Here is an 18,164-nt window from a genome sequence, read left to right on the forward strand (position 1 = left end):
ACAAATCGGATCGACTCCAAAAATACATAGCATACCTGTCCCCACCGAGGGCTTAGAAACACCGCCTGAACGGGGTCTCCGCGCCGAGCGGTTCGGGCAGCATTAATTGCAGAAAACGTGGAGAAGTAGAACTAGATGTGTATTTCCTGAAGGAAGTACAGATAGTGCTTTGAAATGGTGCCCGGGCTGCCCCTTTAAGAGAGACTTGCCTGCTGCCCCTGCAAGACTTTCAACTCAGGATCCGTTTTAACTGTGGGTGCCTCTCAGGGGCCACTTTTGCCTCGGTCTGATTTGGTGGGTGGGGCCCCTCAGGATCCGATTCGGTGGCCTGGGCTCCTCAGGGCTTGAATTGGTGGCCGGGATCCCTCAGGGTCTGATTTTGTGGGTGGGTCCCCTCAGGGTCCAATTTGGTGGGCGGGGCCACTCTGGGTCCAATTTGGTGGGCGGGGCCACTCTGGGTCCAATTTGGTGGGCGGGGCCCTCAGGGTCCGATTTGGTGGGCGGGGCCCCTCAGGGTCCGATTTGGTGGGCGGGGCCACTCTGAGTCCGATTTGGAGGCCAGGGTGGCTCAGCCTCCGATTTGTAGGCCAGCGTTGATCAGCCTCCGATTTGGAGGCCGGGGTGGCTCAGCCTCCGATTTGGAGCCTGGGGTCACTCGGCTTTCGATTTGGCGCGCCGGCCCTTTAAGACTCATTTCGATACGCCGGTCCTTTAAGAATCACTTTGGCGCGCCGGGCCCTTTAAGTATCACTTTGGTGCGTCAGCCCTTTAAGAGCTAGTATTGCCCACTGGGCTTCTAAATCCACTTTGGCGCACATTCTCTCTCAGGGGCATGCGTCATGTGATGAAGCTAGATTTGCATTTGTGCTGTGGGTTTCGCTTTAAGAGCTGATATTATCTGCTAGAAACTGTGTCCTGCTGGGGTCATGTGAAGTTCGTAGGCGTTGGCATAGTAAGGCCACGTTCACACGCTGCGGATTCCGCTGCGGATTAATCCGCACGGATTTTGCAAAAACCGCAGATAATCCGCAGGTCCAAAGACCTGCGGATTATCTGCGGTTTTGCCTGCGGTTTGGTCCTGCGGATTCACTATCTCCACAATGGTGGAGATAGGAACCCGCAGCGGTTTCCGCAGAAAGAATTGACATGCAATTCTTTCTGCGGATTCAAAACCGCAGCAAATCCGCGCGGTTTTTTCCGCAGCGTCGGCACAGCGTTTTTTGTTTTCCCATTCAAATGAATGGTACTGTACACCGCAGCTAAAACTGCTGCGTGTCCGCAGCGGCCAAAACCGCTGCGGAAACGCAGCGGAATCCGCAGCGTGTGCACACAGCCTAACTGGGTCTGCCTGCGCATATCAATGAGCTTAACTGCCATTTCAATCGCCTCAGGGCATGTTTTGTCTGTGGCAACATTTTCCCATTGAAAAGCATTGAGACTGTGCATTCCAATGACGGGAAAAAAAATTTCAAACGCAAATTGCGCAAAAACTACAAATCCGATTGACACGAAAAATACTTAGCACACCTCTCATGGACGCTGGCTTCGAAATGACACCTCAACGGAGTCTGTGCGTGTAGCGGTTCGGGCCGCATTCATTGCGGAAATCAACTGAATAAGAAGAATAAGTTAGCAGCGTTCGGATTACAATATAGTGTTTTTTTCAAAAGCACTATGAATACAAGAAATCGGATTACAATATGCTGCTTGAACCTAGAGATTCAAGCACCATAATGATATGTCATTAAAAGTAAACCTGCGATTCTAACCCAGTGATATGGTGTCATATAGATGTAAACATCATGTCACCAAACATAGGCAAAAGATTAAATGGTAACCAATGTAACTATAGCAAAGTAGTATGGTGCCAGAAAAGCCATATAGGAATGAACAGAGATCACAAATTATAGGAAGACAATTGAATAGTGTAAGGGTATGTGCACACGCTGCAGATTCTGCTCCGGACCCGCAGCGGTTTTGGCCCTGCGGATCCGCAGCAGAATTAGCTGCGTTGTACAGTACCTTTATATCCTATGGAAAATGGAAACCACAGTGCAGACATGCGGAATATTCCGCGCGGTTTTTGCTGCGATTTCCAATCTGCAGAAAGAATTGACATGTCGTTATTTTCTGCGGATTCCGCTGCGGTTTGCCATCTCCTCCATTGTAGAGATGATAAACCGCAGGCTAATCCGCAGATAAACCGCAGGTCTTTTGACCTGTGGATTTACCTGCAAATTTTGCAAAATCTGCGTGCAAAAATCCGCAGACCAATCTGAAGCGTGTGCACATTCCCTAATACCTTTAACCCCTTCACCCCCAAGGGTGGTTTGCACGTTCATGACCGGGCCAATTTTTACAATTCTGACCACTGTACCTTTATGAGGTCATAACTCTGGAACGCTTCCATGGATCCCGGTGATTCTGACACTGTTTTCTCGTGACATATTGTACTTCATGTTAGTGGTAAAATTTCATTCAAATAACTTGCGTTTATTTGTGAGAAAAACGGAAATTTGGCGAAAATTTTGAAAATTTCGCAATTTTCCAACTTTGAATTTTTATGCCCTTAAATCACAGAGATACGGCAGACAAAAAACTTGATAAGTAACATTTCCCACATGTTTACTTTACATCAGCACAATTTTGGAACCAAAATTTTTTTTTGTTAGGAAGTTATAAGGGTTAAAAGTTAACCAGCGATTTCTCATTTTTACAACACCATTTTATTTTTAGGACCACATCACATATGATAGAAAATACCCAAAAGTGACACCATTCTAAAAACTGCACCCCTTAAGGTGCTCAAAACCACATTCAAGAAATTTATTAACCCTTTAGGTGCGTCACAGGAATTTTTTTGAATATTTAAAAAAAAAATGAACATCTAACTTTTTTCACAAAAAAAATACTTCAGGTTCAATTTTTTTAATTTTACGAAGGGTAACAGGAGTAATTGGACAGCAAAAGTTATTGTGCAATTTGTCCTGAGTACGCTGATACCTCATATGTGGGGGGGAACGACTGTTACGGCGCATGGCAGAGCTCAGAATGGAAGGAGCGCCGTTTGACTTTTTCAATGCAAAATTGGCTGGAATTCAGATCGGACGCCATGTCACATTTGGAGAGTCCCTGATGTACCTAAACAGTGGAAACCCCCTACAAGTGACCCCATTTTGGAAACTAGACCCCCCAAGGAACTTATCAAGATATGTGGTGAGAACTTTGAACCCACAAGGGCTTTACAGAAGTTTTTAACGTACAGCGGTACAATTAAAAAATCATATTTTTTCCACAAAAATGATCTTTTCACCCCAATTTTTATTTTCCCAAGGGTAACAGGACCCTAAAAGTTATAGTGCAATTTGTCCTGAGTACGCTGATACCCCACATGTGGGGGTAAACCACTATTTGGGCGCATGGCAGAGCTCGGAAGGGAAGCAGCGCCATTTGACGTTTTTGGCTGGAACTGAGATCGGACATCATGTCGCGATTGGAAAACCCCTGATGTACCAAAACAGTGGAAACCCCCCACAAATGACACCATTTTGGAAACTAGACCCCCTAAGGAACTTATCTAGATGTGTGGTGAGAACTTTGAACCCTCAAGGGCTTCACAGAAGTTTATAACATAAAGCCGTACAATTAAAAAATCATATTTTTTCCACAAAAATGATCTTTTCACCCTCAATTCTTATTTTTCCAAGGGTAACAGGACCCTAAAAGTTATTGTGCAATTTGTCCTGAGTACGCTGATACCCCACATGTGGGGGTAAACCACTATTTGGGCGCATGGCAGAGCTCGGAAAGGAAGCAGCGCCATTTGACGTTTTTGGCTGGAATTGAGATCGGACACCATGTCGCGATTGGAAAACCCCTGATGTACCTAAACAGTGGAAACCCCCCACAAATGACACCATTTTGTAAACTAGACCCCCCAAGGAACTTATCTAGATGTGTGGTGAGCACTTTGAACCCTCCCAGTGCTTCACAGAAGTTTATAACGCCCGGGCGTGAAAATAAAAAATTTGTGTTTTTTCCACAAACATGATCTTTTAGTCACCATTTTTTTATTTTCCCAAGGGTACCAGGAGAAATTGGACCCCAAAAGTTGTTGTCCAATTTGTCCTGAGTATGCTGATACCCCATATGTGGGAGAAAACTACTGTATGGGCACACGTTGGGGCTCGGAAGGGAAGTAGTGATGTTTTGGAATGCAGACATTGATGGAATGGTCTGCGGGTGTCATGTTGCCTTTGGAGAGCCCCTAATGTACCTAAACAGTGGAAACCCCCCACAAATGACCCCATTTTGAAAACTAGACCTCCTAAGGAACTTATCTAGATGTGTGGTGAGCACTTTGAACCCCCAAGTGCTTCACAGAAGTTTATAACGCTCGGACGTGAAAATAAAATCATTTTTTTCCACATAAATGATATTTTTGCCCCCAATTTTTTATTTTCCTAAGGGTAACAGGAGAAATTGTACCCCAAAAATTGTTTTGCAATTTGACCTGAGTAGGCTGATACCCTACATGTGGGGGTAAAACACTGTTTGGGCGCATGGCAGAGCTTGGAAGGGAAGGAGCACCATTTGACTTTTTCAACTCAGAATTGGCTGGAATTGAGATCAGACGCCATGTTGCATTTGGAGAGTCCCTGATGTGCCCAAACAGTGGAAACCCCCAATTCTAACTCCAACCCGAACTCCAACACACCCCTAACCCTAATCTCAGCCCTAGCCCTAACCCTAACCCTAGCCCTACCCTAACCCTAGCCCTAATGGAAAAATGGAAATAAATATATTTTTTTAATTTTATTATTTTTCCCTAACTAAGGGGGTGATAACGGGGGGTTTGATTTACTATTTATGGCGATTTTTATATTTGGCAGCTGTCGCACGCTAAAAGACGCTTTTTATTGTAAAAATAGTTTTTGCATCACCACATATTGAAAGCTATAATTTTTCCGTACTTTGACCCACCGAGTCATGTGAGGTCTTATTTTTTGCGGGACGAGTTGACGTTTTTATTGGTACCATTTTCGGGCACGTGACATTTTTTGATCGCTTTTTATTCCGATTTTTGGGACGCAGAATGAACAAAAACCAGCGTTTCATGAATTTCTTTTGGGGGGGTGCGTTTACACCGTTCCGCGTGCGGTAAAATTGATAAAGCACTTTTATTCTTCGGGTCAGTACGGTTACAGCGATACCTCATTTAGGTCGTTTTTTTATGTTTTGTCGGTTTTATGCAATGAAAACTATTTTATATAAAAAATAATTATTTTTGCATCGCTTTATTCTGCGAGCTATAACTTTTTCATTTTTTCGCTGATGACGCTGTATGGCGGCTCGTTTTTTGCGGGACAAGATGACGTTTTCAGCGGTAGCATGGATATTTATATGCGTCTTTTTGATCGAGCGTTACTATATTTTTTTTTTTCTAATTTATTTGGCGATTTTTTTTTTATTTATTTTAACACTTTTTATTTTTTTTTTTAACTTTATTAAATAGTCCCAGGTGGGACATCACTGTCCTGTGACAGATCGCTGATCTGTCACATCACAGATCACTGTGACAGATCAGCGATCTGTCACAGGCAGTGCAGAAGGCTTCCTCATGCCTGCGCTAAGCAGGCACTGAGGAAGCCAGCTTCCTGCAGGCCCCCGAAGGCCCCCGTCGCCATCTTGGATTCGGGGGCCTGCAGGAAAGGAGCCCCCACAGCAGCGCTGCACATTGCGCTGCCGTGGGGGGCTCAGGGAAGCACGGAGGGAGCCCCCTCCCTGCCGATGCTTCCCTTTAACCCCCGGTACACCGCGATCGTGTTTGATCGCGGTGTGCAAGGGGTTAACGTGTCGGGGGCGGTCCGTGACATCCGACGTACTATCCCGTCCATGGGACCCGGGCCCCTATGCCCATGGACGGGATAGTACGTCTACCGCGATCAGCGGCGCCCACGTGGTGAGCGCCGCTGATCGCGGCCAGGTGTCAGCTGATTATCACAGCTGACACCTGGCCGCGATCAGCGGCGCTCACCACGTGGGCGCCGCTGATCGCGGTAGACGTACTATCCCGTCCATGGGCATAGGGGCCCGGGTCCCATGGACGGGATAGTACGTCGGATGTCAGGAAGGGGTTAAAAAGACACCAATGCATGCAGGGGCTCCAAAATACCTGTGTGTCCTTCATAGTGGCCCCTGCATCCATCCATTTTATACCATTGGATAGTGAAGAAAGAATAATTACATTTTCGCCTCTAAAATGTTGTTTTAGCCCCAATTTTTTAGAAGGAATAACATGAAAAAAGGACCACTCAGTTTGAGCAATTTCTTGTTGTATGCCAAAGCCCTACATATAATCGGGAACTACTTTTGAGGCTCAGTGCAAAACTCAGAAGGGAAGGAGCTTGAGAGGTCTATATATTGTAAACTCCTCAAAAATGATACCATATTAAAAACCACACACCTCATATACTTTAAAACTGTTGTCTGAAAATTTTTTAACCCTTCAGTTGATACACATGAATTAGTGCAAAGTGGAATGGAAAATTAAAATTTTACATCTAAAATCTTGCTTCAGCCCCAAATATATCACTTTTGCAAGAGATAACACAAAGTGCACCCCCCAGTTTGTTACCCACTTTATGAGAGTGGCGACACCTCATATATAGTCAAAAAGTTCTGTTTGGACAAACAGCAGGGCTCAAAACGGAAGGAGCAATATTTTAATTTTGAAACACACGTTGTCTGAAATATATTGCAGGCGACATGTCACAGTTGCAGAGCACTTATGAACCCCTACCACAACTGACCTCATTTTGGAAACTACACCCCTCTAGGATTTTATCCAGGAGTATAGTGAGGATTTTGAACCCACAGGTACAACACAGAATTTGATAACATTAGGTCATCATATTGAATATGTCATCATTTTTGTGGAGTGCAAGTGCTTCCTACTCGAGTTTGCATCGGGTGCTCAGGTATGCACCATGCATCGCGGGTGCTCGAGTCACATGCTCGAGGCACCGCCTCGCATATATCACATCTGTTAGCCAAAAAAACATGGCGGGATTAGCCATGTATGACAGGCGAAACATGGGGGGCGGAGACTCAAGCATGTCACTTGTGCAACCGCAATAAACTGTGCATATCTGAGCACCCAATGCAAGTAGTGAACACTTGCGCTCAACAGTGGTCATATTATTGTAATTTTTTTAAAAAAATTTTGATAAAACCAAGCCTAACGGGAAAGAATGAAAGAAACAAAAATTACATTTGTGCCCGCTAATTTTTTTCAGGATGAGGAGACTGTTATGAAATAAGTCACCGTAGGAGGCAAAAACAGAAATACTAGCTAAGTCCAGAAAACCAGAGAAGTTGGCAGTTATCGGATTGCAGACCCCTGAACCTAACAACAATAACTAGCAGTAGCCGTGGGGGGTTCCTACGGTGCCCTAGACCCCTCGATAACAGCCGAAGAACTACATAGCCTAAAGACAGAAAGGGAAATCTAAACTGCCCCAGAGCAGACCCCAAAGCAATAGGCAGCCCCCAACATATAATGACGGTGAAGCAAGATGAAAAAACACTCACACAGATAGAAAGATAGGTTGAGCAAATGATGGGGCCCAAGCTAACTAAAAAGGACAGAATAGAAAAGCTGCTGTCTGCAATCCGCCAAAACCCTCTCAAAAACAAGAGCCAACAGACTGATAGGGAAAAAAGCCCTGAAGACGCTAGGCTTCAAAAAGACTATATCAGTGCTCAGGTATTTTCTGAAGACAGAGCAAAAAGGAATTCAGCTCACCCAGCAGGGAAAGGCAGAAATCCAGAACAAGGCAAAACAAAACCAAAACACAAATGCAAAAGTAGAGCAGAAAACTTAGCTTTTGAGGAGCAGGAATCAGACTGGTCTCCAAGAATCCCTCAGAGTAATCACCCGCAAGGCAGAAGGGCGTCGGCTGCCTTATATCCAGTCAGCAATTCTAGTCACCCAGTCATCATCATTCTGCTCAGGTGCTTTGTAATCAGCCTCACTACCTTCCTTCACCAGAAGAGGGAGTTCATCAGACCTCAATGGTGAAGGGGAAAATGAACTCACAACAGGAGACTGAGGGACGGCGGAGGTACCGGGGAGGGTGGGCTTGGGGACATCATTTCTCTTCTCTGACCTGTTACACATGGTCAAAATTGTTGGTACCCCTCGTTTAATGACAGAAAAACCCACAATGGTGACAGAAATCATTTGAATCTGACAAAAGTAATAATAAATCAAATCCATCAAAATGAACAAATTTGAAAGTCAGACATTACTTTTCAATCGTGCTTCCACAGAATTAAAAAAAATAAAAATAAAACTCATGTAATAGGCCTAGACAGAAATGATGGTACCCTTAACTTACTATTTTGTTGCACAACCTTTTGAGGCAATCACTGCAATCAAACTATTCCTGTAACTGTCAATGAGACTTCTGCACCTCCCGACAAGTATTTTGACCGACTCCTGAAGAGCAAGCTGCTCCAGTTGTCTCGTGTTTGATGGTTGCCTTTTCCAGATGGCGTGTTTCAGCTCTTTCCAAAGATGCTCAATAGGATTTCGGTCAGGGCTCATAAAAGGCCACTTCAGAATAATCCATTGTTTTCCTCTTAGCCTTTCTTGGGTGTTTTTAGCTGTGTGTTTTGGGTCATTATCCTGTTGCAAGACCCATGACCTGATTTCTCTCTAGGATCCCTTGATAGTCTTGAGATTTCATTGTACCCTGCACAGATTCTAGAAACCCTGTGTCAGATGCAGCAAAGCAGCCCCAGAACATAATATAGCCTCCTCCATGTTTCACAGTAGGGACAGTGTTCTTTTCTTGATATGTTTCATTTTTTCATCTGTGAACTTAGAGCTGATGTGCCTTGCCAAAAAGTTCCATTTTGTGCTTCATCTGTACATAGGATATTCTCCAAGAAGCTTTGTGGCTTGTCAACATGCAGCTGACAAATTCCAGTCTGACCTTTTTATTATTTTTTTCAACAATGGTGTCTTCCTTGGTCGTCTCTCATGAAGTCCACTTTCGCTAATACAACGACGGATGGTGCTATCTGACGCTGATGTTCCTTGAGCTTGAAATTCACCTTTAATCTGTTTAGAAGTTTTTCTGGGCTCTTTTTTAACCATTCGTATTATCCGTCACTTTGATTTGTCATCAATTTTCCTCCTGCGGCCACGTCCAGGGAGGTTGGCTACAGTCCCATGGAACTTACATTTTTGCTTAATATGTGCAACTGTAGTCACAGGAACATCAAGCTGCTTGGAGATGGTCTTATAACTTTTACCTTTAACATGTTTGTCTATAATTTTCTTTCTAATCTCCTGAGACAACTCTTTCCTTTGCTTCCTCTGGTCCATGTTGAGTGTGATACACATCATGTCAAGAAACAGCACAGTGAGTATCTGTAGCCTGCTATACAGGCCCACTCACTGATTCCAAGACTGAAGACACCTGTGATGCTAATTAGTGGACACACCTTGATTTAACATGTTCCTTTTGTCACATTAATTTCAGGGGTACCATCATTTCTGTCCAGGCCTATTCCATCAGTTTGTTTTTTTTTTTTTTAATTCATGTGGAAGCATGGTCAAAAAGCAATGTCTGACTTTCATTTGTTCATTTTCATAGATTTTTGATTTCTTATTACTTTTGTCAGATTCAAGTTATTTCTGTCACCATTGTGTGTTTTTCTGTCAATAAATGAGGGGTACCAACAATTTTGACCACGTGTGTATATCATATCAGAGAGAGAAATGATTTTAATGTGTGTGATCACCATTATTCAGAGACCTCGGAAATTTTCGGGCTCGGGGTGGGGGGGGTGGGGGGTGGGTATGCTATAGGCTTATTCCCGATTGCCATAATGGCGATAAAGGAATAAGGCCTCGTAGCGGCTGCCGTTTTAATACGTTTCGGTGGTCGTTAAGGGGTCAAGGCCATGTTCAGTGTTTGGTCAGTATTTCACATAAGGATTTGTGAGTCAAAACCAGGACTGGGTCAAAAATGATTGGGATATTCAGTTAATTTTTGGCTTTTTCTTTTCCCAAGCTTCATTTTATAACATTTTTATTAATTTTTGACAGCTATTGGATATTATGGAGGGTGGGATTTAAAGAAAAATAGGACATTTTATTATTTTTTTTAACAACTACAAAAGATCACTAAGAAAAAATTTTAATTGTGCGCACCCCTTTTCATAAAAAAATTATTTTGACAGATTCTACTTTTTTGGTGACTGGACAAGACTAAAAAACAATTCTGACTGGTGACAAGTCCATTTTTTTCTTCTTCATATCTTATTCATGCATACCAGAGCTGACTGACAGATTTATGGTACTTTTATCCTTCAATAATAGAGAAACTTTACACTCAGGTCCACTTTCACATGCATTGTGTGGCTTGATAATGCATTAGAATGACATGAATCTTCAATATTGCGTGCCTTTAACACCCAACCTAACAATTGTATATTATACTGTATATAACACTCACCTCAAGGAGAAGACAGCCCGCCAGGACAATGTTGTCTTGTTCCACAGCCAGGTGGAGAGGGCTTCTTCCGGACTTTTGCTCCTGTGCATTTACATCGGCCATTGCTGATATCAGCAGTCTAAGGCAGGGCATGCTGTTCGTGATTACTGCTTCATGAATTGCATTCAATCCTGCATTCAAACACAGAATTCTTATAGTTCTAGAAATGTTTAGAAAAAGATTTTACACAAGGTTATTCTAAATATGCAAAGCATACTATTTTAGCGTCAATCTATTAAAGGGAATCTGTCGGGGTTTTTGCTACCCCACTGAGAGCAGTATGATATAGAGTCTCTCATTTCAGTGATGTATCACTTCCTGGGGTGCTTGCTGCAGTTTTGATAAAATCACTATTTTATCTACTGTAGATCTACCAATTCTCTGAATGTTGCTCTCTATATAGCCCCACCCACACCACTGATTGGCAGCTTTCTGTGTGCACTGTGCAGAGGCATAAAGACGCCAATCAGTGGGTGGGGTTATATAGAATTTATGAATATGGAGGACTGCATGGCAGCAGGTTTACTAGTCTTCCGGTGATCACCTGCTGATAAAACAGTGATTATATTGAAACTACAGCAAGCAGCCAAGTAAGTGACACATCGTTGGAATCGGGGTCTCTGGCACTACCTTATACTGCTCTCAGATGGCATAAACCTGGTGACCAATTCTCTCTAAATAATTGCCAGATGAATGCATGTTTGGCTGATAGTTTATTTTTATGACTCCTCCATAAACACGCAACTTGGCTTCATAAAAGGGGAGAAGGAAATATTTCATTGTTAGCTTATCTACAGTGAGAATAAAGAATTAGATAAGTTATAATTCATGTTTACCTGTCCTTTATTCTCCCAACATCTGCAGTTAGGAGAAAGTCAGCCCACACATATTAGATCATCCACAAGGGGCTTAGTGTAACATTTCCTTATTTATGGATAACAGTACTCACCCTCATTGTTTGCAAGATTGATGATCTCCGTTATCTTTGCATGTTTGAGGAGAATACTTAGGGTCTCTGCATCTCCTTCTTTACATGCAAGATGCAGAACAGAATTTCCCTTGCGGTCTAACATTAACGGATCTCCTCCAGCTTTCAGGATATCTTGAACGATGTGCGCTTGATGCGTAATGACAGCCAAATGTAAAGGAGTCTGTAAATTTTCAAAAAAGTATGAAAAATTTTCTGATTTTAAGGGTGGCTGCCTTGAGTAATTATAATTCCAACTATTGCCAATATATTAGGTTTTTTACATTAGGACATATAGGAATAAGCAACGCTTGAAAGAGGACTTTTGTCTTACTGTCCATTTAGAACTACAGTAAAAGCTCCATGTTTTCAATTAGCCAAAATGGTACTTTTCCATTATCCAGATATCATCAACCCCCTGCTCAATGCAGGATTAGCTAAACCATCTCGGACAGCTTTTCTGTTCAGCCTCTGTTTCAAGACTTCCATTGAAGGAGAACTCACCATCTCTTGAGGCAGCTTGTTCCACTCATTGATCATCCTAACTGTCAAAAAGTTTTTTCCAATATCTAATGTGTGTCTCCTCCCATTCAGTTCATTCCATTGCGTCTCGTGTTTGCATGGACAAATGAGAATAAAGATCATGAAAATGTTCTTGCCCACGTTCAGAGGTCCCATCGGGGTTTGTGTCCAAATCCCCCACAAAACGGGATTCGGGTGTATGCACAGATGGGGTCATTGACTATAATGGTGCCGGCAGAGCAAACGTATACCACCATATACCAGTTTATTAACCCCTTCATGACCCAGCCTATTTTGACCTTAATGACCTGGCCATTTTTTGCAATTGTGACCACTGTCCCTTTATGAGGTAATAACTCTGGAACGCTTCAACGGATCCTAGCGATTCTAAGAAGGTTTTTTGGTGACATATTGGGATTCATGATAGTGGTAAATTTAGGTCGACAATTTTTGCGTTTATTTGTAAAAAAAAATCAGAAATTTGGCAAAAATTTTGAAAATGACACAATTTTCAAGTTTTGAATTTTTATTCTGTTAAACCAGAGAGTTATGTGACACAAAATAGTTACTAAATAACATTTCCCACATGTCTACTTTACATCAGCACAATTTTGGAAACAATTTTTTTTTGTTAGGAAGTTATAAGGGTTAAAAGTTGACCAGTGATTTCTCATTTTTACAACAAAATTTACAAAACCATTTTTTTTAGGGACCACCTCACATTTGAAGTCACTTTGAGGGGTCTATATGGCAGAAACTACCCAAAAGTGACACCATTCTAAAAACTGCACCCCTCAAGCTACTCAAAACTATATTCAAGAAGATTATTAACCCTTCAGGTGCTTCACAGGAACTAAAGCAACGGGGAAGGAAAAAATGGACATTTTAATTTTTCCAACAAAAATTTTCTTTTAACATCAGTTTTTTCATTTTCACATGGGCAACAGGATAAAATGGATCCTAAAATTTGTTGGGCAATTTCTCCTAAGTACACCGATACCTCATATGTGGTCATAAACCACTGTTTGGGAGCACGGCAGGGCTCAGAAGGGAAGGAGCACCATTTGACTTTTTGAATGGAAAATATGCTGGAATATTTAGCGGTTGCCATGTCACGTTTGGAGAGTCGCTGTGTGCCTAAACACTGGAGCTTCCCCACAAGTGACCCCATTTTGGAAACTAGACCCTTCAAAGAACTTATCTAGATGCATAGTGATCACTTTGAACCCCCCAGGTGCTTCACAAATTGATCCGTAAAAAAAAAAGAAATTTTTTTTCACAAAAATTTTCTTTTAGCCTCAGTTCTTTCATTTTCACATGGGCAACAGGATAAAATGGATTCTTAAATTTGTTAGGCAATTTCTCCTGAGTACACTGATACCTCATATGTGGTCATAAACCACTATTTGGGCGCACGGCAGGGTCCGAAAGGGAAGGAGTGCCATTTGACTTTTTGAATGGAAAATAAGCTCCAATCGTTATCGGACACCATGTCGCGTTTGGAGAGCCCCTGTGTGCCTAAACAGTGAAAACTCCCCACAAGTGACACCATTTTGGAAACTAGACCCCTTAAGGAACTTACCTAGATGTGTAGTGAGCACTTTGAACCCCCAAGTGCTTCACAAAAGTTTATAACGCAGAGCAGTGAATATAAAAAAATCATTTTTTTTCCTCAAAAATGATTTTTTAGCACGCTATTTTTTGTTTTGGCTAACAGGAGAAATTGGACCACAAAAGTTGTTGTCCAGTTTGTCCTGAGTACTCTGGTACCCCATATGTGGGAACCACTGTTTGGGCGCACGGCAGGGCTCAGAAGGGAAGGAGCACCATTTGACTTTTTGAAATGAAAATTAGCTCCAGTCGTTAGCGGACACCATGTCGTGTTTGGAGAGCCCCTGTGTGCCTAAACTTTGGAGCTCTCCCACAAATGACCCCATTTTGGAAACTAGACCCCCCAAGGAACTTATCAAGATGCATAGTGAGCATTTATAACGCAGAGCCGTGAAAATAAAAAATATTTTTTTTTCTCAAAAAATTATTTTTTATTTTCACAAGGGTAACAGGAGAAATTGGACCCCAAAAGTTGTTGTACAGTTTGTCCAGAGTACGCTGGTACCCCATATGTGGGGGGGACCCACTGTTCGGGCACAAGTCGGGGCTTGGAAGGGAAGTAGTGACATTTTGAAATGCTGACTTTGATGGAATGGTCTGCAGGCATCATGAAACATTTGCAGAGCCCCTGATATACCTAAACTATGGAAACCCACCACAAGTGACCCCATTTTGGTAACTAGATCCCCCTCCAAGGAACTTATCTAGATGTGTGGTGACTAACTTGAACCCCCAAGTGCTTCACAGGAGTTTATAACGCAAAGCTGTGAAAATAAAAAATCATTTTTTTTCCTCAAAAAATGATTTTTTAGCTCACAATTTTTTATTTTCACAAGGTTAACAGGAGAAATTGGACCTCAAAAGTTGTTGTCCAGTTTGTCATGAGTAAGCTGGTACCCCATATGTGGGGGGAACTATTGTTTGGGCACACGTCAGGACACGGAATGGAAGTAGTGATGTTTTGAAATGCAGACTTTGATGGAATGGTCTGCGGTCGTCATTACGTTTGCAGAGCCCCTGATGTGCCTAAACAGTGGAAACCCCCCACAAGTGACCCCATTTTGGAAACTAGACCTTCCAAGGAACTTATCTAGATGTCTGGTGAGCGCTTTGAACCCCCAAGTGCTTCACATAAGTTTATAACGCAGAGACGTGAAAATAAAAAAATAATTTTTTTCCTCCGCAAAAATAATTTTTTTAGCCCCCGATTTTTTATTTTCCCAAGGGTAACAGGAGAAATTAGACCCCAAAAGTTGTTGTGTAATTTTTACTGAGTACGCCGATACCCCATATGTTGGGTTTAACCACTGTTTGGGCACATGGCTGGAATCAATGGTGGCGCCATGTCGCGTTTGGAGACCCCCCTGATGTGCCTAAACAGTGGAAACCCCTCAATTCTAACTTCAACCCTAACCCCAACACATCCCTAACCCTAATTCCAACCCTAACCCTAACCACAACACACCCCTAACCCTAATCCCAACCCTAACCCCAACACACCCCTAACCCTAATCTTAACCCTCATTCCAACCCTAACCCTCATTCCAACGCTCTTCCTAATTCCAACCTTAACCCTAATCCTAATTCCAACCCTAACCCTAATTCCACCCTAACCCTAATTCTAACCCTAACCGTAATTCTAATCCTAACCCTAATGGAAAAAAAATAAAAATATTTTCTTTATTTTATTATTTGTCCCTACCTATGGGGGTGATAAAGGGGGGATTTATTTACTTTTTATTTTATTTTGATCACTGTGAGAGTTTCACAGTGATCAAAATGAATGAATGGAGTCTGCAACCAGCAGATTTGAGCGGGCGCACTGCGCATGCGCCCACCATTTTACAAGATGGTGGCGCCGGTACCGCGGGACACCGGGAGCGACAGCGGCACTCGGAAGGTACCGAGTGGGGAGGGGGGTGATCGGAGGCTGGAGGGGAGCGGAGGGAAGGGGAGGGGGGCCGATTATGACAGCGGCTGCCGATCGGTGCCGTCAGTCGGTGGCGGCAGCCGATCGGCGCTGTCATTCGGTGGGGGGGGGTCGGATCCGTGTCTCCAGCCATGGCCGATGCGATTTCAGCATCGGCCATGGCTGGTTTGTAATATTTCATCAATTTTCATTGATGAAATATTACTATCGCTCTGATTGGCTGTTTCACTTTTAACAGCCAATCAGAGCGATCGTAGCCACGTGGGGGCGAAGCCACCCCCCTGTGGTGAAGTACAAGGCTGCCTGTATCTGCAGGTCGGGTGACCTTTCATTGACCCCGGTCACCCGACCCGCAGGGGGCTTTAAAGTCATGACACAGCATATGCGTCATGGGTCGGATTTGCAATGACTTTAATGATGCATATGCTGTGTCACAGGTCGGGAAGGGGTTACTTGTCAGATCCATCATTAGGATACTGGTATCAGAGCTCTAGTATACCTATGAGGTGCAGTTTTCTCCCCTGATGATCCTGATGATAATAATAATCCTGATAGGTTGAAATGCGTCAGAGACACACTGGGAAAGTTTAGGCCAATTACCACATAATCAGATGTGGACTGCCCTTATTGTGAGCGAGCTTTTGGGATGAGCAGGGCCAGTTTAGTACTGCTAGGGACCAATGGGGTCTTCTCCAAGCACTGCTGTTAAAAAATATTCTGGTTTATACATGACTGACATGCAATAAAGGACATATGCGTGAGATTGTTCTTTATCTGTCCTTTTCTATGTATATGTAGTTATCCCCGCACAGGTTGGGCATAAAGTGGGTTGAGAAAGTATTCATCCCCCTTGGCATTATTCGTGTTTTGCTACCTCACAACCTGGAAAATTCACTGTTTTTTGAGGGTCTGCATCATTTCATGTAAAGAACATAACTACAACTGTGAACATTTGGTTTTCTTTTTATTGTGAAGCAAACGACAAATTGGAAAAACGAACCGAAAACTTCAGTGTGTATAACTATCCCCCCCTAAAGTCAGCACTTTGTAAAACCTACTTTCGTGGCAAATACACCTGCAAGCCGCTTTGTGTAAGTCTCCATGACCTTTCCACATCTTATCACTGAGATTTTCTGCCCATTCCTCAAGGGAAAACTGCTCCAACCCCTTCAAATTAGATGGTTTCCTCAGGTGAACAGCAATCTTCAGTCTGGCCACAGATTCTCAATTTGATTAAAGTCTGGGCTTTGACTAGGCCACTCCAAAACATTTACACTTCTCCCCTTAAATCACTTAAGTATTGCTTTAGTAGTATGCTTTGGGTCATTGTCTTGTTGGAATGTGAACCTACGTCCCAGTCTCAAATCACTGATAGACTGAAACAGGTTTTGCTCAAGAATATCCCTGTATTTCACACCATTCATCTTCCCCACAACTCGGACCAGTTTCCCTGTTCCTGCTGCCAAAAAATATTTACACAACATGATGATGCCACCACCACCATGTTTCACTGTGGGGATGGTGTTCTTGGGATGATGAGCTGTGTTTGTTTGGCACCAGACATAGCGTTTACCTTGTTGGCCAAAAATTTTAATTTTGGTCTCCTCTCACCACACCACCTTCCTTCATACATATCTTCATACATATCTTTTGGCAAACTCAATACAAGCCTTACAATTTTTGTGTGTAACTAAAGGCTTTTTCTGCCTACTCTTCCATAAAAGCCCCAACTATGAAGTGTATGTCTCATTGTGATTGTATGGACAGATATTCCATTCTCTGCTTGGGAACTCTGTAGCTCCTACAGGGTTACCTTTGGTCTCTGTGCTGACTCTCTAATTAATGCACTCCTTGCCCGGGGTGAGAGTTTGTGGATGGCCCTCTCTTGGTAGATTTTTTTTGGGTACCATGTTCTTTCCATTTGATGACAATAGATTTGATGGTGCTTCGGTGGTTCATCAGAGATTGGGATAATTTTTTAAATTTTTTTTATAACCCAACCGTGACTTTTTTGGAGATCTCATTGGTCTTCATGGTGTTGTTTGGTTAGTGGTGCCTCTCAGTTAGTTGCAGCCTCTGTGGCCTTCCAGAAAAGGTGTGTATGTATTGACAGACCATGTAACACTTAGCTTGCACACAGTTGGACTTCCTTTCACTAAGCATGTAATTTATAGAGGTAATTGCTTGCACTAGAAATTTTTAGTGGCTTCATCGCAAAAGGGGTGAATACATATGCACATGCCAATTTTTAGTTATTTGATCCCATAAATGTAATTAATACCTACATTTTTCTCACTTCACCAACATAGACTATTTAGTGCTGATGCATCACCCACAAATCTGATTAGAAAAATATTCAGACACAAGTTGCAATGTAACAAAATGGGTAAAAAGTCAAAGTGGGTGAATACATTCGCAAGCCACTGTATATACCTGACCATTGTCAGTTCAGCTTCAAGTAAGCTCAGTCTGTTTAAATCATTGCTGTCTATACTGATATTTGCAGGACTAATAATATATTTATCACACACTGTCAGTTTAACCCCTTCCTGACATCAGACGT

At 42.8% G+C, this 18,164-nt stretch overlaps 1 protein-coding gene across 2 annotated transcripts in view; it reads right to left on the reverse strand.

Moving 5' to 3' along the window:
* NFKB1 (nuclear factor kappa B subunit 1) overlaps positions 1 to 18,164 on the reverse strand; it is a 215,908-nt gene that overhangs the window by 54,422 nt on the left and 143,322 nt on the right. For both annotated transcript variants that reach the window (XM_073589235.1, XM_073589243.1), the window contains 2 exons: positions 11,521 to 11,722; positions 10,533 to 10,702 (listed from right to left, as the gene is read on the reverse strand). In XM_073589235.1, the coding sequence (XP_073445336.1) occupies positions 10,533 to 10,702; positions 11,521 to 11,722 (372 nt within the window). The remainder of the gene's footprint in view (positions 1 to 10,532; positions 10,703 to 11,520; positions 11,723 to 18,164) is intronic.

This window comes from Dendrobates tinctorius, unplaced genomic scaffold (genome assembly GCF_039654945.1).
Source record: "Dendrobates tinctorius isolate UK_male_01 unplaced genomic scaffold, ASM3965494v1 ptg000011l, whole genome shotgun sequence".
Lineage (NCBI taxonomy): Eukaryota > Metazoa > Chordata > Amphibia > Anura > Dendrobatidae > Dendrobates > Dendrobates tinctorius.